Source organism: Centropristis striata, chromosome 3 (assembly GCF_030273125.1).
Source record: "Centropristis striata isolate RG_2023a ecotype Rhode Island chromosome 3, C.striata_1.0, whole genome shotgun sequence".
Classification (NCBI taxonomy): domain Eukaryota; kingdom Metazoa; phylum Chordata; class Actinopteri; order Perciformes; family Serranidae; genus Centropristis; species Centropristis striata.
In genome coordinates this window covers 6,180,463-6,204,576 of record NC_081519.1, presented here as the reverse complement: position 1 = coordinate 6,204,576, position 24,114 = coordinate 6,180,463, and the positions used below count along the sequence as shown (strand labels likewise).

At 38.4% G+C, this 24,114-nt stretch overlaps 2 protein-coding genes across 2 annotated transcripts in view; both read right to left on the bottom strand.

The window, feature by feature from the left end:
• sxph (saxiphilin) overlaps window positions 1–1,511 on the bottom strand; it is a 13,939-nt gene extending 12,428 nt beyond the window's left edge. The window contains exons 1-3 of the mRNA XM_059328532.1: window positions 1,451–1,511; window positions 958–1,121; window positions 14–113 (exon numbers count right to left, since the gene is read on the bottom strand). Coding sequence (XP_059184515.1) covers window positions 14–113; window positions 958–1,121; window positions 1,451–1,496 — 310 coding nt within the window. The 5' untranslated portion in view covers window positions 1,497–1,511. The remainder of the gene's footprint in view (window positions 1–13; window positions 114–957; window positions 1,122–1,450) is intronic.
• Window positions 1,269–24,114, bottom strand: sfi1 (SFI1 centrin binding protein). The gene is made up of 31 exons (XM_059328507.1): window positions 23,875–24,114; window positions 23,727–23,798; window positions 22,629–22,739; window positions 22,452–22,546; window positions 22,231–22,348; window positions 22,026–22,128; window positions 21,751–21,907; window positions 21,267–21,428; window positions 20,829–20,899; window positions 20,464–20,556; window positions 18,967–19,064; window positions 18,772–18,838; window positions 18,085–18,215; window positions 17,925–18,006; window positions 17,429–17,607; window positions 17,263–17,338; window positions 16,673–16,768; window positions 16,507–16,583; window positions 16,286–16,388; window positions 15,677–15,773; window positions 14,216–14,376; window positions 14,053–14,127; window positions 13,123–13,197; window positions 12,843–13,019; window positions 4,993–5,201; window positions 4,837–4,908; window positions 4,121–4,355; window positions 3,935–4,025; window positions 3,705–3,837; window positions 3,512–3,611; window positions 1,269–2,219 (listed from the first exon to the last, which is right to left on the bottom strand). Exons 1-31 carry the CDS (start codon window positions 24,021–24,023, stop codon window positions 2,046–2,048), a joined length of 3,639 nt encoding a protein of 1,212 aa, XP_059184490.1. The 5' UTR covers window positions 24,024–24,114; the 3' UTR covers window positions 1,269–2,045.

The following is a 24,114-nucleotide window of genomic DNA, read 5'->3' as shown; positions in this document are numbered from 1 at the left end:
TGAATAAACCTACCGTCACTGTAAATCTCTTTGGCGATGACAACGAGGCCAAACTGCTTCACAGCAGAATAAACTTCTCCTGCGTCCAACGTCACGATATCAGCGCGGTTTGCCTGAAACAAAGAATGAACACAGTAATAGTACAAGTGGTAGCTCAAAGAAGACCTTACTAAAGCTAATCAAGGAAGGTTTTTCACTCTGAGACATTTTGTCATGATGGATGCCTTTAAGGTCTTTCTGGTTTTGATATTTTCTCTGGTGGTATGAGTGTATATGTTGGCTGATAAGTAACAAAAAATGCAAATATGCCAAAGCTGAGGTAGCCAAAGGTACTTAGAAGTAGTGTGTCCATTACACAGGCCCATCCATCAAGTTTTTTTCTACTTTAAAAGGTGTAATATTCAACGATTCCACATAAAAATGTCTAAAAACAACTCGACACATGTTGTATATATTGTCTAGTTACATACTCACTTTATCTAATCTAATAATAATAAAATAAATAAAAGTAATTGCTTAAAAAAGCAAGTATCAGTCAAACACTAAACAAGAACTGTTTGATGTTATTCATTCAACTGCCTGACCTGAAGTAATCTGAGAGACTTTATATGACACATTTCTGTGTTGAATCACCTCAACAACACTGAAAATAGTATTTGATTAAAAAAAAAAATCAAAATCAGTCTATGTAAGAGTATGTCTATTGTTTTCCAATTTAGGTTTTATTTTCACTCAATCTCAATTAATTTAAGAAGCCCTACTCTACTACTATTTTTTACTAAATGACAGTTTTCTTGTGGATTTAAAAATGTAATTAAATTAATTTAAGCACAAAATCATACACAAACCTGACTTCATGATTGTTTTCTGCAACAGCGACCTCTTTGCACACTTTTTTGCTCAGTTGCAACCTGGGCTCGAGTCATAACATTTCACCTAAGAGGAAGGACGTCTCACCCTGATCCTGTCGATGCAGTCAGTCGTGCTGGATGCTCGAATGCATGAGAGTTTGGCGAAAGCTGTCACAGCAGTTGGTGGCAACACTGCCACCAGAGCTTTAGCTAACTCTGCACACTTCCTCTGCTCAGGATCTGACACTGTGCACCACCGCATCTTCTTAGCTAACATGCAAGGAATAGTTCAGAAGAATAACATACATTCTGTACTGCTGTCAACTTCATGCATATCATTAAGTATTTAATGCATTTCTTCATGCATTCATTAGAAAAACTTTGCATTTTATTAAACTGTGAAATGACTTTACAACATTTATACTGTTTAAATCAGTTTTATTAATTGTCCACCAAAAGCCCCAGAAAGAGAGAATCCAAAATCCAACATCTACAAAGATAATAAAGACTTTGAACTTTAACAGCACATTGAGACTGAATATGAACATAAAATAACTTAACAATGAGAGTAAATACACTAGTTCAGTAACATAACTCACCCCTGATGCAGCAGAAACAGATGAAAACTAGTAAAAATCCTCGCATTCTGCCCTGCTTTAGATCAAAGACAAATGTGTCTTCTGTAGTTTGCAGAGCTCAACAGACAGCTGTGCTTTCTGTTAGTCTGAAACTCCTGCATAGACTTCTTAAAGTATTAAAGACACTCGTGCTTTCAGATAAATAGAAAGCCTGTTGTGTAAGGGCAGCTCCTCTGAAAACTGTAAAGTGACTTTTTGCGCACATATGGAAAATATTTAGCACCATCTGTCACAAGGACGACCCCTATCCAATGTTTTTGCAGGTTTTAAGTGAAAGCTGCTGGAAGGAACTTGGCTTTAATGGTTGTGGATTTGCTCAGTCACTTTTAACACTGTTAACATAATATTCAACAGGAATTATTTAACAGCATTATGTGGACATTAAGATATCCAGTTTCCAGCTCACCAGTTCAGTGCAGTCGCAGTATGAATGTTCATCTAAACTGTGAAAATTATCCCAGTGATTCTTGTGTTATTTACAGAACTGTGATATAAGCAGATTAACAGTCCAAACAAGGAGCAGGTGACATTGCTGTGTGTGAGGCAATATTTCCTGTCATGTTGTAAACACACAGCGATCTGTTTCCATCTCTTTTGTTTTCTGATGGAGAAGAAAAGCTCCAGAAGCCTCGAGGGCGGTCTGTAGATGCCGGATCCTCTCTGCATGTAGCAGCATTGTTGGTTTCTGTTTTGCCAGTTCAGTGGACAGTCTGTTGATGCGCTCCTCCAACTGTAAACATAAAAAAACATCTACTGTTTCACAAGTAAAATAACGCAATGATTGTATCCCTCTTCGCCTCGTGTGACCTCCGGCTCCTTCAGAGCTGATGATTTATGGTTCAGACAAGACCTCAAAAGAATGCATGCAAAATTTAATCCATCAGTGTAAAAGCTTGGGAAGTCACCTTTAAAATGTTTATTGTGTAAGATTAAGTGGCATCTAGAGGTGAGGCTGCAGACTGCAACCAAGTGAATACCCCTCCCCTAGCCCCTCACCCTTTTCCAAGCAGACTTTGCATTGCACAGACAAAAAAATGCACAACAGCTTTCCCCCAAACCAAGACAGCGATCTTGTGTCATCATGCTGTCCTCCTGAATAGTTCCCCCTAAATCCGACACACTTTTAAATAACCTTTAAATTTCTTTTCTCATGTCAGCACCACAAAAACCCTGTCTTGCTCTGTAAGGAAAGAAACTTGTACTTGTTAAAGTGTGAAGATGCAACATCCATTTCTTTCATTTGCTGTTTACTTATTTGTCACAGATGTGTAGTTAGAAATGGTAAAACACTTTGTAAAAAGGTGTGAGAAATCCTGTTTCATGGACCTAAATATTACCAAGAATTGATGGTGACACACTTGATTGATATTCTCCAAACTCAACAATGACAGATATATATATATAGATATTATAGATTTGGGGTGAAACAAATAAATCAGAACTGTGTCTTTAAGGGCATATTATGCAGGACATGTCCGTTTCTGTTTGTAATCAGACAATTCAAGGTAGGTCCCTCCTTTCCAGCTTAATGAGCCAGAGAGAGAAAAACTGTGGTCGAGTGAGCTTGACAGTGAATGAAAAGAGGGAGCGGTGCTGGCATGATGAATCAGAGAAATAAAACGTTATTTTCTGATTGTTTCATATATAATAACGCAAAAATAAACACAAACACACTCTGCACAACCCTCCAAGAAGGTGCAAAACTGCTGGAGTTTGTGTGAATATAGCTGAAGTACAGGCTTCCACCTGGTCTCTTTTTACAAAGTCCCAACCTCACCTGTGCGCAGTTATTGGCTGTTGGATGACACACCCAGTGCCCAAAGGGGGACGCCAAGAAACAGCCAAAACACAGCATAATTAGAAGAAATGAGAAAATACAGGCAGAAAGTCGGTGCAAATACAATTACCACAATCACATTTCTTGGGGATCATAAGAGATGACTAAGAGGATTACTCTTCATTAATTGTTTTTTGGGACAATCTTGGAGTCATACTGTTTGCAGCATTAACTTATTTTCTTACCTCTTTCAAATCTTGACAAACAGCATATTTTTCCATTTGTTCCTCCTCTCCGCTGGTCTGCAGCCAACTTTGTAACACCTCTTTTAGTTGTTGCCACGCCCTGAGACACACATAATCCAATATTACTGCTTACTGACTAACACAAGAAGAATGGAAAAACAGTTTGTGACAGATTGTGTCACAGATTGTGTACCGTAGCTGCTTCCTGTCCTGTCTGTATGTCTTCATGTCCAGCTGGATGCTCAGCAGTTCTCTGGTCAGAGCTGCAGTCGGATCCGTCGCTGCATCTTCTACAGTTTCTCTATTGGATGTTCGCAGATGTTCATCTTGAAGAAGCACAATAATAATTTATTTTAATAATATTTTTTTTATTGTGAAGAAAAAAACAACCCACACTGGGGAAGATAAGTGAAGGAATGATACCTGAATAAGCTGATGATTGTTGTTTAAAGGGAGGCACAAACTGATGAGGAGACACGAGTGGAACATCCCCAAAACCTGAGCTGTGTCCCCCCTGAGGAACAAATAAACAATGTTATAATCAAAAGGTAATAAGTAATTTAATTAGCTTTTAATGCATTACTGTTATCTGACAAACGTGTTTATTACCGTATCTTCGGTCCCAGTCGTCATGAAAGCAGAGGGGGGTAAAAGAACGTCTTGGCTTTGAATCTCCTGAGGAGAGTCCACAGTGGATGTGTGTCGTTCTGAGGGGAACACGTTAGACATGATGATGCTCTGACGTGTGGAGGTCACAGCATGGCGGCAGGACGGCGCTGTACGAAGGTCTTCCTGTGATGGACGACTGAACTGTGAGGGGTCTGGAGCTGCTTCAGCACTGGAGCTAGAAAAAAAAGATGCAAAGTTTTTATGAGGTTCTTCTGAGGTCTGCCCAAATGGTCAACTCCTTTAAATCAGGACTGAAAACACTATTGTACTGAAGCGTACTCTTAACTTTAACACTTATCTGCTCTACTCTACTGCCCTTACTTTTTAACTACACAATGTTTGACTTGTGCTTTTTATTATTTTATCTCTTTTTTTATCCTGCTGTATCTTATTTTATCCTATTTATATTTTTATTTATATTTCCCTGTTTTAATTGACTGTTTTTACTGTTTTCAATTGTGTCTTGCTGTTTTTAATGTAAAGCACTTTGAATTACCTTGTGTTGAATTGTGCTATACAAATAAACTTGCCTTGCCTTCTGTTGAGTGAGAAATATTTCTAACATGGTGTTTCAATTACGCTAATTTTTAGTTTGAAATACATGTCTAGGATTAAAAACAATGTAGTGTATATTGATTATGTAGAAAAAACTTTACTTTATTGTCATTGGAGACTCAAACAGTTCCTCGCAGCGTCGTGGCCGAGGTCGAAGCGTGCGTCTTAGAGCTCTGCAAAAAAAAATGACAGACTGTTAGACTGGGTCCAAGTGCTGAAGACAGATTCACAGCAGCCTGTGAGGGGCTCAGACTCACAGCTGGCTCAGCACTCCCTCTTCAACTTCCTGCTCCTCGGAGTCAGACTGTGAAACACTCTTCAGGCCAGGAGGTGTCGTCAAACAGAAGGTCACGCTCTTTTTGGTTGGTTGCCCTTTGACCTCTTGCTCTCTTCGTGGTTTAGACAGCGCTCGCTGCTTCCACCGCATCGCACAACGCTTCACCACCCTCTGGAGATGTCGAGACCTCTGCAGGACACAGGCAGACTCGGTGAAATGATAATCAAGTCAAATTCTATGGGAAAGTTTGAAATGTTTTAACCTGAACCCCGTTTCCCATGCTTTTGGGTTTAAGTTATGAATGGGGAAACATTTTTTTTTATTTTTTAAATTGGGCCACAAGGTCAACTGCATACGATCAATGTAATGTTACGTCCATAAAAAGTGCTTGATATTGGCACTGACAGGCTCAGATTGTTATTATATGTGTCAACATTATGGACACGTCCCTTAAGAGAATAAAATGTTTTTCTTTACTTCCTCGCTTAATCCTGTATGCTTGTTATTGTGTCTAATGAAGTCTTGCTCACAGAGAAGTCTCATTCTGAAATCCTGAAGGTGACTTGTTGCCAGAAGAAAAGGGTGGAAACGTGAGTAAAAGTCGGAGAGAGGAGTTGGGAAGAGTTTGCTGTGTTGGGGCATAGAAAGCATAGCTTAGTGTCATCTAAAATATTTTTAAAAGAAATGGGGTAGAGTGGATCCTCCGAATCACGAACAATGGATAGAGATAATAGAGGAAATCTATATAATGGAAAAACTGACACATCGCTTAAGACTGCAGGAAACGCAGTTGGAGGACAAATGGCTGAAATGGACATATTTCAGGACCTGGAACAGCGACAAAGACTGGTGAAAGATCATTAGATACAGAGGACGAGACAGAGAACTAACGAGTGACCAAGAAGGAATGTGATTCCCAACAGGACTTTAATTTGTTTTTGTTTTTTTTGTTTTCTTATGTGGATGTTATGTTTGTGTATTGTGAAGTTATGTTTTTGTGTGTTGTTGGATGAAAAATTAATAAAAACCAAAGTGAAAAAAAAAAAATATATATATTTTTAATCATGTCATGGCTGAGTACCGGTATTTAGAAGATTTCAACAATATTGATGAGGTCTTTGAATTAGATGGCTGTCTGTACTTATTTGAGCCAGAATATATGGATGAAAAGCTCCTACAAGCGGAGCGGATGAGGAGGTAGAGAGAGGAAGGCAACAGGCAGAGGAGGGTGAACCAGCTGCTGTAAGGCCGTGCAGCTCAGGACTCTAGTGGCGTTCCTGTGGGTGCTGTGACCCTGAGGACCCTGTTGCCCACAGAGGAAGAGTGCCTGTGTTGTAAGGACTAGAATCTGTTGCTCCCTATATTCAGATTTCAGCCTTTTTCAGAACTTGTTTAGAAACATCAGGCAAAATAAAGTGAAAGGGCAAAAAAAAAAATTCTATTTCTACATAGTCCTGTAATGCTGTCAAACTTATAGTCAAGTCAGGTCAAGTCAAGTCAAAGTTTATTTATAGAGCACATTTAAAAACAACCTCAGTTGACCAAAGTGCTGTACAGTTATTAAAATAGAATAAATCATACACAACTGGGTATAAATAAAAAGAATAAAATACTAAAAACAGTAAAAACAATGGAATAAAATAGAATAAAATAGTAATAAAAACTCAATCCAAAATAGAGTTAGAGATACAAAAGACAAATAAAAGGGTAAAAAAGTAAAAAAAGAAAGCCAAGGATTCTTGCCTAGCTGGGACTGAACGCCAAGGAGAATAAATAGGTGTGAGGCTTCCGGCGGAGCGACAGAAGCGGATGGTCGCATAAATATTCCCTCCCGGTCGGTCGGAGTTTATTCCCCAATTGAAATACAAATACTCTCTAAATTTTGTCCTAATTAATGATGGAGGGGGAAAAACACAAGAAGGGCAAGGGAAAACAACCGGAGAAAGTGGAGAATGACGACATATTCGAGTCTGAAGAAGAGGCCATGGACGAGGAACAGGTTGACCGTAATGGCGGACAACGCGCTGAGCTAACAGCAGAGGATATGGAAGCTAACATTGCTATCATCCGTGCAGATTTAAAGTCCATGGTCTCAGAGGTGAAGTCTGAGCTTGGTATTTTTCGAGACAGCATCAGAGAGGATTTGAAAAGGGAGCTAACTGACATAAGAGAGGAAATCCAACACAAGCTAGGTGAAGTAGCTACCGACCTTAAAGCTACAACCGAAAGACTGTGCGAAGCAGAAAGCCGCATAGCCGACATTGAAGAGTGCTCTGTGGACTTCAAAGAGGCGCTGAGTCAGTCACTGCAAGCCCAGGAAAGGCTACAACTGAAACTAACTGACTTAGAAGCACGTTCGAGGCGTAATAATATACGCATTTACGGCATCTCAGAGGGAGCTGAGGAAAACAACATCCAGCAATTTATTGTCAAAATGATCAAAAAGGAGCTGCAGCCCCTCGCCGGAGTTGAGCTTGGCATACAACGGTGCCACAGAGCACTCGGCCCTAAACCCCCAAAAGAGGCACAACCCAGGTCGGTGGTCGTCTACTTTCAGGAGTTTAAAACCAAAGAGCTGGTGCTGCACTCTGCATGGAAGAAGAGAGAGATTTACTACGACGAAAGGAGGATTTATTTCGACCATGATTACCCCGCAGAAACACTGGCAAAAAGAAAGGCGTATGCACAGATAAGGAGACTTCTACGAGAGAAGGGGATAAGGTTTCAGACACCACCGCCAGCCAAGCTACGAGTCTTCCTCGACAGCGGACCGGTAACGTACGAGAGTGCTGCGGCGGCAGCGGAGGATTTGAAGAAGAGAGGCTTCTCGCTGGAGCGCGGGAGCACGGCTGAATCCGGACTCACGGAGAAGGCACGGAAAAACACCTGGCAGCGCGTAGCGAAGACAGCCAGCAGCACCACGGCCAGCACCCAATCCCACCAAGAGAAGATCAAGGAAAGGCTGCGAAACTTTCAACGGTCGTGAGAGATCCGACGATAACGGAAACGGGAGGTAACAGATTGTGTAATGTAAGGGCAGAGTCCCGACTGAGAAAAGTTATTAAAAAGTGGGGGGGAAAAAGAAAAAAAAAAAAAAAAAAAAAAAAAGGAACCGGTAATGACATTGGGATCGCGGAACGGAGGGATAATATTACTGCTGATGGGAGTAGAATCTGTATCACCTGTTGTTTTGTAGTTGTCCCTCCCTCCGCCCCGTAAGACTGAACCTCACCTATTTCTGTTTCTATATTTTTTTTATTTTTTTTTCATTTATATACAGCCACCAGCTCTTAATTTCAGTCTTTGATGTATTGCTGTGTGAGATCGTCCTTAACCCTAAAATGATTATGATTGACCGACATATACGGGAAAGAGTTTGGGGTTTTGAAGAAGTTAGTGCACAAATACACCCTTGGAGCAGGGACTTTACAAGTTGCACTGAAGAGGGGGCTCTGGTGATTCACTAGACTACTCCCCCCACCTTAAGAAGTATTAGATTACTTCAAAATGGAGGTTCACTTGAGTTTTTCCTTACTCAATGTTTCAAGTTTGTTTTACAGTTCAAAAATAGTTCAAGTTTGGTCACCAAAAGTATTTCATTCACTTACCTGTGTTAACTGTGAGATTAAATGCAATGTCAGGAATATAGGGTAGCTACTCTTAATGTAAACGGCCTACACAATCCGACAAAAAGGGGCAAGGTTATTGCAAAGATGAAGAGGGAGAAACTGCATTTGATTTTCTGGCAGGAGACCCATCTCAACCAGATTGAACATGAAAAGCTAAAAAAATATGGTTTTAAAAATACATTTTACTCAAGCTATAAAAACGGGAAAAAAAGAGGGGTAGCAATCTTGATTCCTAATAGGGTGAATTTCCAAGTGGTTTCTGAACTCTGTGATAAAGAGGGTCGGTATGTAATTGTTAAGGGGTATCTTGAACAGAAAGAAGTTACACTAGTGAATGTGTACATACCACCTGGTCAGGAAATTTCCTGTATTAGGGAAATTTTTAATTTGATTGCCACTGAAGCCACTGGAGTTCTAATATGTGGGGGTGACTGGAATACACAGCTACAATGTAAACTAGATTCCTCTAACACATCGAAGAGACCCGCTCCCAACGCTAGAGTAATAAAGAGTTTGTTGACAGAGCTTGGGATGATTGATGTATGGAGGGAGCTCAACCCATCAGCTAGACAATACACATTTTACTCAGCAAGTCACAGAGTGCACTCAAGAATTGACTATTTTTTTACCAATAATTCGGACAGGCATAGACTCAGAGATTGTAGTATAGGGATTCGTGATGTCTCTGACCACTCGCCTGTTTATCTAACCCTGCACCTAGACAACAAAAAGAAAAACACTCTTTGGCGACTTAATACAAGTACCTTAAATGATATCACGTGCAAGAACTATGTACAGAAGGAATTTAAAGAATACATGGATAATAACAATAATGGGGAAGTATCGCCAAGTGTTTTGTGGGATGCAGCTAAATCAGTGATCAGAGGGAAGCTTATTGCCTACATATCACATAAGAAAAAGGAAAGATGTAAAAAAATGTCTGATTTACAAGAAAAACTTAAAGTACTAGAGAGTGAACATGTAAAAGGGAAAGATCCCCACACCCTAAATAAAATTAATACTATCAAAAAGGAATTAAATGGCCTCTATGAAGAGGAATTAGAGAAAAAAGCAAAGTTTGTTAAGCAGAGGTATTATGAGAGTGGCCCTAGGGCCTTAAAACTCTTGTCATGGAGGCTAAGGAAGCAACAGGCAGAGAGCTCCATATTTGAAATTAGAGACCCTAGAACAAAAAAAACATGCCACAAATTAGAGGACATACAACACGTTTTTGAAAATTATTACAGAGAACTATACAGGGAACCAAATTCGACTAGCCCTCAGGAAATAAATACATTTCTGGAATCACTAGATTTGCCCTCCATAGGTGAAGAACAGAATAAAACACTAATGGCAGATATCACAAGGGAAGAAATAGAAAAGGCAATCTCTAAGTTGAAGGCTAACAAAGCACCGGGAACCGACGGCTTTCCAGCCGAATGGTACAAGACCTTTAAAGAACAAATAGTACCGATACTTTTGGATTGCTTTAACCATACACTTAAAGAAGCTGAACCACCAAGAACATGGAGTGAAGCAATCATTTCAGTTATTCATAAGGAGGGTAAGGATAAAAAAGAGTGTAGTGCATATAGACCAATATCTGTATTGAATATTGATTATAAGTTGTATGCGTCAATACTGTCTAAAAGATTAGAACATATTATACCAGAACTAGTGGACCCAGATCAAACAGGCTTTGTGTGTGATAGACAAACGCAAGACAACATCAGACGGGTGCTGCATATACTCGATCATGTGACTAAAGGGAAAGAACAAGTTGTAGCACTCAGTCTAGATGCCGAAAAGGCGTTTGATTCGGTCCGCTGGGAGTACCTATATTTGACGCTGAGAAGATTTGGATTTAAAGAAGACTCTATTAGATGTTTTAAAACCCTATATTTTTCCCCAAATGCCAGGATAAAAATCAACGGACATCAGTCACAGCCTATTGCCCTGGAGCGAGGCTGCCGACAAGGCTGTCCTCTCAGTCCAGCTCTTTTCTCCCTATTCATTGAACCCTTAGCGCAGTCAATCAGGGATGACCCGGTAATAAAAGGAATAATGGTCAGGGGCTCGGAGCAAAAGATTTGTCTATATGCGGACGATGTTTTATTGCTTATAACAGAGCCAGAAACTAGCATCCCTAGGTTGATGTCTGTACTAAAAGAATTTGGAACCTATTCTGGATATAAATTAAATGTGCAAAAAACTCAAATTTTAAGTTATAATTATTCCCCGCAAAAAGACATGTTGAATAGATTTGACTTTAAATGGAACTCAAAGGAGATTAAATATCTGGGGATCCGAATACCTAAAGATTTATCCAAAATATACGAGGCCAATTTTGGGCCTGTAAATAAAACCATCAAGTCAGATATCGACAGGTGGTCTCAATTGCCCTTGGACATGCACAATAGGATAGAAACAATAAAGATGAACCTACTTCCCCGACTCTTATATCTCTTTCAATCCCTCCCAGTAATGATCACACAAATGCAATTTAACGAATGGGATAAGTGGATCTCAAGATTCGTATGGGCAGGGAGAAGGCCAAGGATTCAATTCAGAACACTACTACTGGCCAAAGAGAAAGGGGGCAGATCACTACCATGCCTGGCAGACTATTATAAGGCAGCGCAATTGAGACCACTGGCGTGCTGCTGTAACCCAAATTATTCAGCAAAATGGAAGGATTTGGAAACTTCACAATTAGAAATACCATTACAATCTATTCTGGGTTGTAAAACACTGTATGAGCAGCATTCTAGTGGCCTGAATCAATGGTCTAAAGTTTGCCTTCGTATTTGGTTTAAGGAATGTAGGTCACCATCACTTGAAAGACAGTCTAAGTTATTGAGATGGGTTGTCTTTGACCCTGACTTCAAGCCCACAAGGATTGATGGAAGGTTTAAACACTGGTATAGCAGAGGAATTACCTCTTACTGCTCAATTACGTCCAAGGGTGAATTTGATAGTTTTCAGAGAATCTCGGATACATATGGGCTGGAAAAAATGGATTTCTTTAGATATCTTCAAATTCGGTCTTATTATAATGACCAGATAAAACCACCAGCAGAAAGTGAGACCAACTTAATTGACATATTTATTGACATGTACAAAAAAAAGGACAATAGGAAACTTGTTTCGAAATTGTACTCCTGTATTCAATCTAACAAGAAACACTCAACAGATAAGATTAGACTAAAATGGGAGAAAGAATCTCAGACTGTCATCACAGAAGAAGAGTGGATGAATATATGCTCAGTGCAGTCAACTTCCACTAGTTCAGGTCTCTGGAGAGATTTCTGCTGGCGGAATCTGGTCAGATATTTCATAACCCCTAAGTTAAAATGTGTGCAAACAGGGGAGACAGCCAGGGGACTGTGTTGGAGGAACTGCGGTGAACAACTAGCAGACCACTTTCATATATTTTGGAGCTGCTCAGCTATTCAGCCATATTGGCAAAAGATTACACAAGTAGTAAAAAACATTTTTGGTGATGTAATCAACAGCTCTTTTTCTTCAATCTACCTGGGTAATATTGCACCCCATATATTGGGGCGAGATAAATATCTTTTAAAAATATTATTAGCAGCTAGTAAGAAAGCTGTTACTCGCAGCTGGCTGCAAACTGCACCTCCGGCGGAGTCCGACTGGATCAATATTGTGACCAATATTCAAAATATGGAAAGAATGACCTTTTCGTTAAATCTACAGACTGATAAATACTTGCACTATTGGGAAAAATGGATTGTGTACATGTCCGAAAGAGATGCTCATTGAGCCATCATTGTATTTGTAACTTTACCAGTATAATATCTGAATGAATGTATAGGTGACCAACTGTTTGTTCTATGTATCTCTGTATGTTGTCTATGTTTGTTCTATAAAAATAAAGTACAAAAAAAAAAAAAAAAACAGGAGAGAAAAGAGAATAAATAGGTGTTTAATAATGTTTTAAAGTTATAATAACTATCTGAGCCTGTCAGCGGCAAAAACAAGCACTTTTAGTGGATGGAGCACGACAATGATGTGTGCAATTACACTGAAGGGTTACATGAAAGCTGCTGGTTGCAGCGCTCTCTCTCAATATTGGACCAGTTTCAAAAATTGCTGTCCCATTAGTCACTTAGACACAAAAACATGTGAAAAAATAGTTTTCCTTTAATGTCTAACCTGAAATTAATTAACAACCCACCTGCTCTTGGCTGTGTTGTGTGATGCTAGTTGTGAGATCGTTCATGTGAGCAGCGTATGTGAGGATGCAGGTCACGCCCTCCCTCAGCAGCTGGTCTCTGTAGACCTGCGCAGCTCTGGCCGCCTGCTCTTGTTTCCTGCGCTGCTCTGTGACCCACAGCCTCCATCCCAACAAAACCTGCAGCAGGTTCACAAAACAACATCAAGACAGTGTGAACGCCAATTCTGCAATTCAGTGCTCAATTTGTGCACCGAAATAAGAATGTGCAGGCAGGTGTTACCTTGGCCTGAAGAGTGAGGGACCAGTGCCAGAGCGCTCGCTCCGTCTGCTTCTCCTCTCTCCGTCTGTGCTGCAGCTGTTCCCGGGAAGGAAACTAAAGTTACAGCCAGTTTTGACTGCACTGAATCAAACCACATATACACTACCGGTCAAAAGTTTTAGAACACCCCAATTTTTCCATTTTTTTATTGAAATTCAAGCAGTTCAAGTCAAATGAACAGCTTGAAAGGGTACAAAGGTAAGTGGTGAACTGCCAGAGGTAAATAAAAAAAGGTAAAATATAACGTACATTTCAGAATTATACAAGTAGGCCTTTTTTCAGGGAACAAGAAGTGGGTTAACAACTTAACTCGATGGAGTCTTGGGCTATTTTGTCCATTTTTGAATTCTTTTCATGTCTTTGTAAGTCATTTTGTGTCTTTTTTTAGTCATTTTGTGTCTTTTGGTGTCTTTTTTTGGTCATTTTGTGTCTTTTTTTAGTACTTTAGTCCAACATAAAATGTGATTTTGAATCTCTTTTTTACTTTCAAAACACTATCATGCTCAATAAAGAATTTTAAATGTTGCAAATGTGCATTAATTTCAGAGTACACTGAGACATTAAACTGCATCATTTTCAATTAAATTCTGGAAAAGTTGGTGTGTTCTAAAACTTTTGACCAGTAGTGTATATTGGTCTGATCTTGATCCATATATAGTTGAACAATTAGAACCATAAGAAATATCATACGTGCTGATTCTCAACCTTTTCCTCTCTTCCCCCTGGCTTAGATTATCTCATTTAAAGTGGTACAGGAGCAGTTTTATTATGAAGTATTGGCAGGGGGAAGATTCAAGTATTTTTTTTAAAAGCAGCAGTTAAAAAAGGTACAGAATTAGTAGTGTTTATGAGGCTACAGTGTTCAGCATGCTACAAAGAAACCTTTATCACCTTTATCTTCCACTGTTCATAGTACGTCTGGTACACCTTTAATCTCAGCAGCAGGATTCCCTGTCGTTTCATTACCTGTAAAATAATCAGATTTTTAAAAACCCATGTTGAAAAGTCAACAGCGTTGATTTCTAAAACAGTTAAGGGAGGACAAATTAACAACCTTATTTTTATGACACTGGCTGTGATGCTTATTCCAGGCTTTCAATGCTTTAGAAAGGAGTTTTGCGTTGTGGTGCTGCCTGGCTTTTTCCATGCACTTCCTCTCGTTCCGAGCCTTCCTGGTCTTCTTCCTCCATTGTCTGAAAGACCGCAGCAGCCGCACTAAACACAGAAAACATCAAGCTAAAAAGTGTAGAACAATTCAGGTACATGTGCCTAATCTTAACAGTATGCACTGCAAAAAAGGCGTGTCTAAAAACAAGATAAAAACACTAAATTGGAGGGAAATGGTCTTGCTGCATGGACAGATAATTTCACTTGACAAGATTTCTTAAATTAAGATTGTTAAATCTAGAAATAAGCATGTTGAACACTTAAAATAAGAAATTAACTATTAAAACAAGATAAATTACCTAACACTTCTAAATCTAAGTTCTTTTATCTTGGTAAAAAAACAAATAATTTGCAGTGTGCCAAGAAGAAAAAGAGAGAAAGAAGAAGAAAGAAGAAAGTAAGAGAACAATAACTGAAAAGCTGTCAAATCTGAGGTGGAATAGCATGAAAACAGTGATGTAAGTGAGGAGGATAAAGAAGACAGTGGCTTGCATTTGCCTGGGACTTTTCAAGCATCTTTATTATCAGGTGTCAACAGAAAGTCTAAGAGCAGATATAACGATATGAAAGCAGTGCAGAAGTACAGTACAGGCCAAAAGTTTGGACACACATCTTCTTATTCAATGCGTTTTTCTTTATTTTCATGACTATTTACATTGTAGATTCTCACTGAAGGCATCAAAACTATGAATGAACACATATGGAATTATGTACTTAACAAAAAAAGTGTGAAATAACTGAAAACATGTCTTGTATTTTAGATTCCTCAAAGTAACCACCCTTTGCTTACTAGAATATAAGACATGTTTTCAGTTATTTCACACTTTTTGTTAAGTACATAATTCCTCATGTGTTCATTAATAGTTTTGATGAATTTACAATGTCAATAGTCATGAAAATAAAGGAAACGCATTGAATGAGAAGGTGTGTCCAAACTTTTGGCCTGTACTGTATGTTATTGTTATCCTTTTTTGGTATTTCCTGTTTGGAAAATGCATTCTATTCTCTCTTTTGGGTATTTTAGAAATATTTAAGCATGTTTGTAAATTAGTGTCGAGCATATGCAGCTGTCTACAATGTTAGATGGGTTCCTTAAATAAGCCATCTGAGTTCTCTCACCCAACCTGTGCATTTTCTTATGTTATTGTATATTTCTTCTCTTTTGTTTTATTTTTTTATATGCACAAATAAAGAACTAACCAAACATACTAAGATGAATAGGAAAACAAAATTATGTGAAGGGAAGTGACATTCACATTAAAAACTTGATTTGACATCAGAAAAATAAATATTAAAATGGTCCTCAAAATAAACTGCATGTGGTCAGTGTAAGGATTTATGTTGTCACCTTCATTTATTGACCTCTGAGCCTGGTTGACTGCTTCCCCCTGCTGGTGGCGCTTCGACACTGCATGTGCTGTTGCTTCTCTCCAAGCAAGAAACACCTTGACAGATTTAGTGCAAGACAGCATTTAGTAAAGAAAAACTGTGATAGTTTTTGGTAACACTTTACAATAACCAACAAAATAATGTTTATAGATGGTTTATAAACCAATAATTAACATTTACAAAGTGCTATACATATTTAATCTTAAAAAAATGTTCAACCAATTTCTCAAAGGTATACGAATCATTTCAAAAATCATTAACATACTTAATATGGTGTTAAAATGAGTGCCACTAAAACTATTAATAAACTATTAATTATTATTTAATTGTTTGTTAATGGTAAAGTAACTATAAACTTACATTAATATTCCATCTATTTGCCATTTATAAATGATTTAGTTAGTTAAACATTAATAAATTATGTATTTATCATTCTAAATGGCCTATATACCGTTTATAAATGATGATTAAACATTAATAAACTATCTGTTTACCATTTATAAATGATGGTTATTGTAAAATGTTACCTAGTTTTTTTTTATATGAAAGCACTGGACAGCTTTATAACCTTAAGCTGAAGGAAATGTTGAAAGTGACTCTGTGCTTGTTCCTCTGTGAGCCTGATCTCTGTCTGCAGCTCTGCGTTCTCCCTCCAAACACATAGAGCCGTCCTGCACAGATATGATTGAGGCAGAGGAGATGAAGCTGATGTGAATTATTCAGATGAGGAAAATGGAAGCAGATGTCAGAACTCGTAAAAGAATATACGCACAAATTTGTATTCAATACCTGAGAAAGTTCTGTTTTTGTAGCCTGTGAAGTTCCTCTGCATGGGCATAGATCTGACACGTCTTTAGGTGGAGTTTCTGTGAATACAGCAGGCAACGGTGCATCAGCTTTATCTTTATTACTCCAACCTGAAGAAATCATTACACCATTGCAAAAACGTATGTACCTTCCAGGCGACAAACGTGCGTTTGAGGAGTTTAACTTCATGGTAACGCTGCAATTGTTTCAGCCGGCTGTTCTTCTTTCTCTGGCTCTGAACAAACTGAACAAACACATATATGCGATGATATTGAGCAAAATATAAAAAGGCCAGGGACAATATCCAATAAGTGGCTATGCTACTCACTGAATAAAAGGTGCATTTGAACCAAACTTCACATGTAACTCCAAAACACAACTACTCAAATTGAGAAAAAGGAACATTCCCAGGCTGAATATGGAGTTGTAAAAAGAAGAAAAACAAGTTGGGGCTTTTTAGTTTTTAATTTTTTTTGTCAAATATGTTTTTCTCACACAAAGTTATTGCATGATGGTGATGTACACTGCACCAGAAATAAAGGGTAGATTCACCTGAATCATATGTATAACATTTGATACGGTCTGAAAGAAAACGCTCAGAATTTACAAAAATATAAAACAATGTCCGGGTGTTTCCTTGTGTAGGCTTTAGAAGGTTTTAAACCTTGAGCTAAAACAACAGATGTCTGTCAGATATTATATGAACAGATGTTGTGCAAACTGGTTAACAAATGTTACCTTTTTCCATTTACCCACAGCCCATCTCATGCAGCACAGGTCCCCCTGATGACAAGACTGCTGCTCCAGATTTCTCCTGACATGCAAACAAAAGTGTTCAGAAAACGTGAAACAACTAGTTTCATCACTCTGTTCAAACACTTCTGCAGCACTACGTTTGCTTCACCTGTCTCGTATCTCTGTGCTGTTGCCCTTCCACTGTGTCATGGTGTTGTGGAGCAGTCTGTGCAGGTACAGGCGGTCTGAAGCCTCTTCTTTCTCCTCTTCATCGAGCTGCTGCTCCGTCCGTTCCCTCCAGCGAGTCCAGGCTCTCTGCAGGCGGCAGCGCTCCTCGTGTAGGATCGCCTGACAACAGCAAGTTATCCGTCAGTCTCTGATACACAGCTGTGCTCTTAACCCATTGACGCCTGAAACGCCTGTAAAACCTCTGGGCGATTTTAAAATAAGCCCCTAAAACCTGAAGTTTTTCTGGAAATTCAACAGAAGTGACAACGCTTCTACTAAATAATAGATTTTTCAGCCTCTGTAGCAGATAGAAATGAAATTCAAAAAGTATTTGAGAGCTTATACAAATACTACAAAACGACGTATCCGCTTTCCAGGCTTCAATGGGTTAATCAACAACATGAAGTAGTGTGTGTTTCCATTTGAGGCTAACATACCATCCGCTCAGAAAGCATCTGCTCCTTGTGTTCCTCTGATTTTCCCCACCAGGTGTAAAACACCCAACTGTACTGACGCTGCCTGTTAACACAGTTCCAACAAACAGACAGGTCAGCTCTGCTTGCTTTGGAAATTTTGGAAAGGGGGTAAAAGACTTACCTGTTATAAACTTCTGCCTGGTGTCTCCTTTGTTTATGGAGTCTTCTCTGCAGAGTAAACTCAACCCACGCGTCAAAACACCGAGGCAACATGCGTTCAGCAAACCAAATGTCTGCATGATGCTCCAGTTCCTGCAGAGAAAAACATGTTTTTGAGTCTGCAATTAAACTAAACGTAGGAGTTAGTATCACACAGATATCACTCATATTCTCACCTACATCCACCAACTACTAACCCTAAAAACGCTGAATATTAATTATTAAAAATCTGTGTTTCTCCAACGCTGTTTGGCGGATATCTCTGATAAATTGAGATCCAGACAAACAATGAATAAAATCCTTCCTCCAGTTAAAAAACAACCAAGAAAAAACAGGTTTCATTGTAAAAGTGTGTTTTAAACTGGATAAAAAGTCAATTTATGACAACTTCATGCAGACAACCACAAGCTGTTGATGCACAATGTGAATACTGACAGGCGATCAAATGCAGCACACCATTACCTTGATAACAGTAACAGATTTTTCTACATCTGAAAATTGTTGGAAACATTTGGGATAATATAAGCACAGAACTCAACTAGATTTATAACATAAATATAGTCCTTTTTAGCCATTTCAATGCAGAAAACTTACAGATTAAATCTTTTATATTGAGTGTCCTTTATCATGTATTATATCTATTAAATACCTGCATGTGTCTCTGCTCAGAAAGTTTTTCTCTCCAGTGGTGAAAGCCGCTGCTCAGCAGGGAGGTGCTGTAAAGAGATAAAGTTTAATTGTATAATATTATGCAAACAGCAACAATGTTTTATGAAATATGTTTGTAGCTCTGATGCTACAACGTAAAGCAATTGTTTTTTTCACTGCAGAGCAAAAAAAGCACCTGTGGTTAGTCCTAGCCATTTCTGTTAAGTGTTGAAAGCTCTTGTCTTCAGCTTCCTCCAGACAGTCCTGCCACTGCCTCCAATACCTACATGTCATCTACAAAAAACACAAGCATTAAATCTTTAGTAACAATAAATAAAGGGATAGTTTGTCCATATTCAGCTTGTTACCTCGAGTAGATGGTGGTCGGCAGCTTGGAGCAGCAGGTGGGAGCGTGGAAGCTAAGCAATAAACTGCTGTGGACAGGGTCTAAGCTATATTTACAATATTTTCACTGCTTTACTTTGTCATCAGAGAGCCCTATTTAAGTGTATGCAGGGGAACTTGAAGCTGTTCTATGCTCTGATCAAAGCCACCAGACTTAATTGACAAGAACAGCAATTTTACTTTGCAGGACACAGGAGTTGCTTGCCTACTTGTTTTTTCAGTTCATTTGTCTGTGTTATTGTGTCACTTTCGTGAGGCTGAATGAACCCTTCAAAACATCAAAATAAGTCACAAATTGAGGCAGTGGTAAACCAGCAACTCGTGTGTTCTGTAAGGTAAAATTTCTGTTTTTTATCAATGGAGTCTGATTACCTTGAAGAAGAACACAGATGCAGAAAACAGCTAAGTCAGGTGGTACTGGAAAATCTGTAAAAACATTCTAAACATAAGGTATACTTAAACTGATATTGATTGTTTTTAGGTGGCTAATATACATTTAACTGCTGCCCCCACAGTAGCGTCTTTAGTTTACGTGATGGTGCTCGTGCCTGCTCCTCCACAATGGGAGTCTGCCAACTGACATCTACTCTTGCTAAGTACCTCATACAACCGCTTTAAAACATCCAAATTATCCCTTTAATGCAGCTATTCTCAACCTTGGGGTCGGGAACCCAATTGGGGTCGAGAGATGATTTCTGGGGGTCGCCAAATCATTTTGGAAGTCAGCTCTGTCTCCACTGTGTTAAAGTGTTCATGTGTTTTAGTCTTTTTTGTCATTTTGTGTCTTTTTTCTTGGGTCATTTTGTGTGTTTTTTTTTGTCATTTTGTGTGTTATTTGGTCATTTTGTGTCTTTTTTTTATCATTTTGTGGTCAATTTGTGTCTTCTTTTGGTCATTTTGTTTCCTTTTCTTGGTAATTTTGTGCCTTTTTTTAGTCATTTTGTGTCTTTTTGGTAATTTTGTGTCTTTTCTGGTCATTTTGTGTCTCTTTTGGTCATTTTGTGTCTTTTTTGATCATTTTGTGGTCAATTTGTGTCTTTTTTGGTCATTTTATTTCCTTTTGTGGTCAATTTGTGCCTTTTTTGGTCATTTTGTTTCCTTTTTTTGGTCATTTTGTTTCTTTTTTGGGTGATCTGAAAAGTGCGTGTGAGATTCTGTTCAGTGAGCGGGGGTCGCGGACAACATGCATGTTAAATTGGGGGTCGCGACTCAAAAAGGTTGAGAACTACTGCTTTAATGTACATCATTGATCATGCATTATTAGGATTAAAGTGGGCTCATCAATTACAGTTTGATGATAATGTTGGACAGCCATGTTGTTGTTCAGTCGGTGTGTTTTGTTCCTGATGACATTAAGAGAAAGTCCCTGCAGTCCAGCACGCTGCAACAAGAGCACACAGTGATCAGCCAGTGGTGTCAAACTGACCTATTAAAGAGCCGGGGTGTCTGCAGGTTTGTGCTCCAACCAAGCAGGAGCACACCTGAAGCAGCTAATGAACTGAGTGAAGACAGTTCAGCTGATTGAGTGAGTTGTTTCAGGTGTACTCCTGCTTGAATGAAACCCTGCAGCCACACCGGCCTTTTCATGAATCAGTTTTACACCCTGCATTAAATGATCAAACTCTTTACTGACATGCAGTCACTTCATCTTACCAGCAGATGATGATGATGATGTTGACTTGCAATCCTGTTTCTTTCAGCCTCTTCTCTGCACAATGTCACATCTAATGACAAGCTCAAGAATCAAACAACTCTTCTGATAACTAATAAGCCCTAAATATCCCTCAGTTGACTACGTATGATGCTGTAAATATTGGCTGAAAATAGAAAGTATGTTTAATTTGTGTTTGTGTTTGCATCAAAAGATCATTCCGGTTATTTTGAGCATGGATCAGATTTTTCTGCTTTTACAGAAAACTTTTTTGCCTTGATTTGGAACTCTTAAATATTAAAAACAAATATATAAAATATAAATATAATATAAAATAGTCATAATCATACTTTTTTTAAAAATTAAATATAATCACAGCGAAATAAATCACATTTTTCCAGTAAAACTATCTTACTTTTATACAGAGTATAAAAGGATACAAGCTCTCCAGTGCTCCAGTGCTCCGCGCTGGATGATCCGTACGGCCAAATGCCCCACAGCTTGCACACGGTCTTCCTCGCTCCGTTTATGATGCAACACACTGCTCCATTTACTCCAACAAATCGTCATGAGGCTAAGGTTGTGTGCACGCCGAGCCACAGCTAATAAAAAAAATCAGACAAGGAACCGTCTTTAAATATGTTGTTTTGTCCAAAACCAAAATACATTCCGTTCAATATTATATCAAACAGAGACTAGTATAAAATATCCACATTAGAGAGGCTGAAAACAGGATTCTCTGCCATTTTTATATGAAAATAACTTTCATGATTAACTGATTATCAAAACAGTTGGTGATTATTTTCTGAAGATCAACTAATCAAATAGACGACAGCTCGTTACAGGTCTACTTAAAAATGAAAGAGGTACAGTATGAACTTGTGGTGTATACTAAAGGAAGAATGATGGGTACTTTATAATGACCTTGAGACTTTTTCTTGGTCTGGAGAGTAGACACATAACTTTTCCAACGATGTAATGTTTTTCTTTTCAGTCTGAGGATGAAGTGGAGTTCAGCTCTGGATTCTTTCTCTTTCTGGCAACAAGCAGCTGAGTGAATTTCTTTCCACCGAAGCCAAGTCTTTGACACACGCACACAAGAAAATAAATGTTCACATATTGCCATATCACAAAGGAAGGAGATCAGTATTCATCACATATAAGGTTGAGAGTATATGAGTCATGCATTGTGCCTTTACCCTGCTCTGTAAAGCCAGAGACCACTGTTTCAGGGCTTGATCCTCTAAAGTGTGAAAGTCTTGATGCTGCTGCAGCCGAATCCGCCACACACTCCACGCTGACCTGCACAGGTGCAAACAAAAAATAAACACAACAGCTTTAAAACCAATAACCCACTAAGTATTAAAAGTGTAGGTCTGATTTGTAAATATGTTATTATCTTACTGCAGTGTTGTCAGTCTGTTCTGTTCAATGGCAGATTGAAGCATTCTGTTCTTCATTCGCCTCATTTCTGTGAAAACCTCCCATCGTTCCCAAACCAGACGCATCCTTTGCCTGTCAGCTAGAGATGGAATAATAATAATAATAATAACAGCTGCTGATATCTAACAAAACATAACGCTGTATGGTTGCATAAACTCTCATTGTACATGCTAAAATCATACCAAATGATTGAGCATTTTGGACCTTGATCTTCTTTTCCCTCTGTAATAACATGAATGATTGCCAGCTATGGAACGCCAAGTTATACAGATAATACCTGAAACACAGAATACATCATGAGCAGACGCAGTAACCATCAGTGAGCAGCTGACTGAGGTACAGAACTATATATCATGTACTTGTAGTGACACTCGGCCCGCATTGAAAGACTCCACTCCCTCCTGGACGTCCACCACTCGTCTCTCCATCCGTCAAAGGCTTGTCTCAAAACCACACTGTTATAGTGGGACCTGCAACATGCAGACAAGAACTTCAGCTTAAGGACTATATTTAAGTTCAAATCTGAGGTACTTGTACTTTACTTGAGTTTTTTTGTTTTTATGGTACTTTATAACTCAACAACATATTTTTTACTTCATCAATCTGACAGCTTTAGTTAGTAGTTATTTTGCTAATTTAGATTATTTTGCACATAAAATATATGAAGAATTTGTCAAATATTTTAGTTATAAATTAAACTAGCCAACAGAATAGATTAGGACTGCAAATCCAAATCACTTTTGTTTTTGGTTAATATTTAGATCCCAATTATTTAACAAAATGATTCAATGACTTTGTAAATGTCTTGCATTACTTAACTTTTTTTAAAAAGTGGATTTTACTTACTAATAATAAAAAACAATAAAAATAAATGTAAAAAATATGTTAAATATAACAAGACAAAATGAGAGCATTATTGTGAAACACAATGCAGCACAATAATTGTTTTATCTCAATAATTGTTTTCATAATCGTGAGAAGGCAAAATAAAAAATAAAATAAAATTTCATTAATTGCCCAAACCTGGTATATACAACTCCAGGTAAAATTACTAGTCAATTAATAATCAATTACTCGATTAACAGAACATGAATCAGCAACTGTTTTGATAATTGTTTGAATCACAGTCACAGGGGCCACTTTTCTGCAGTCATTTTACTTTTAAATTCTCCTGATTATACTAACATATGTTTACTTTCTGTAAGTATAATTTTCAATGCAGGACTTCTACTTGTAAGAGAGTATTTTAAGTGTGATAAAAGCATAAAATAAAAGTAGCTTAGTTTACTGAAAAACTTATATAAATACTTCATCCACCCCTGACAACCTGTCCCTTGGATCATAGAAACTCAAGAGTCAGATGATACATTTAAAAGTGGCAGACTCTGATCTTAGCTTTGAAGATAAAGTCATTTGTTATCTAGACGACTTCAAAATGAGACAATATGTTAGGCTACTTGGCTTTTTGAGGGAGAATTCGTCCAAAGGTGTTCTGCATCCATATCTTCAGGAACTTCCTCGCCAGGTGCCTGCAGTGGTTGGAAAAGTTGAGTTAAAGATTATAACATGAAAGGTGGTAACACGGTAAAGTAACTATCTTAGCACCTTATTCTCAGCTCCTTGAGTCTTCCACCTCTGTTCCAGCTGTATCCAACTCTGTAAGGGATCTTTCTGGTGTGAACCTTGCGAACTTGTGATACACTGTGTGGTCCGGGTCTTACTGGATCCGGCTTCCTGGCGTCACTTTGCATCATATTAAATAAGACCACTATAACACATAAAAGCAACAAACACCCAAACTTCCCCACAGTTTTAAGCAAGTAGCCCTCTTCAGATTGTTTGTGT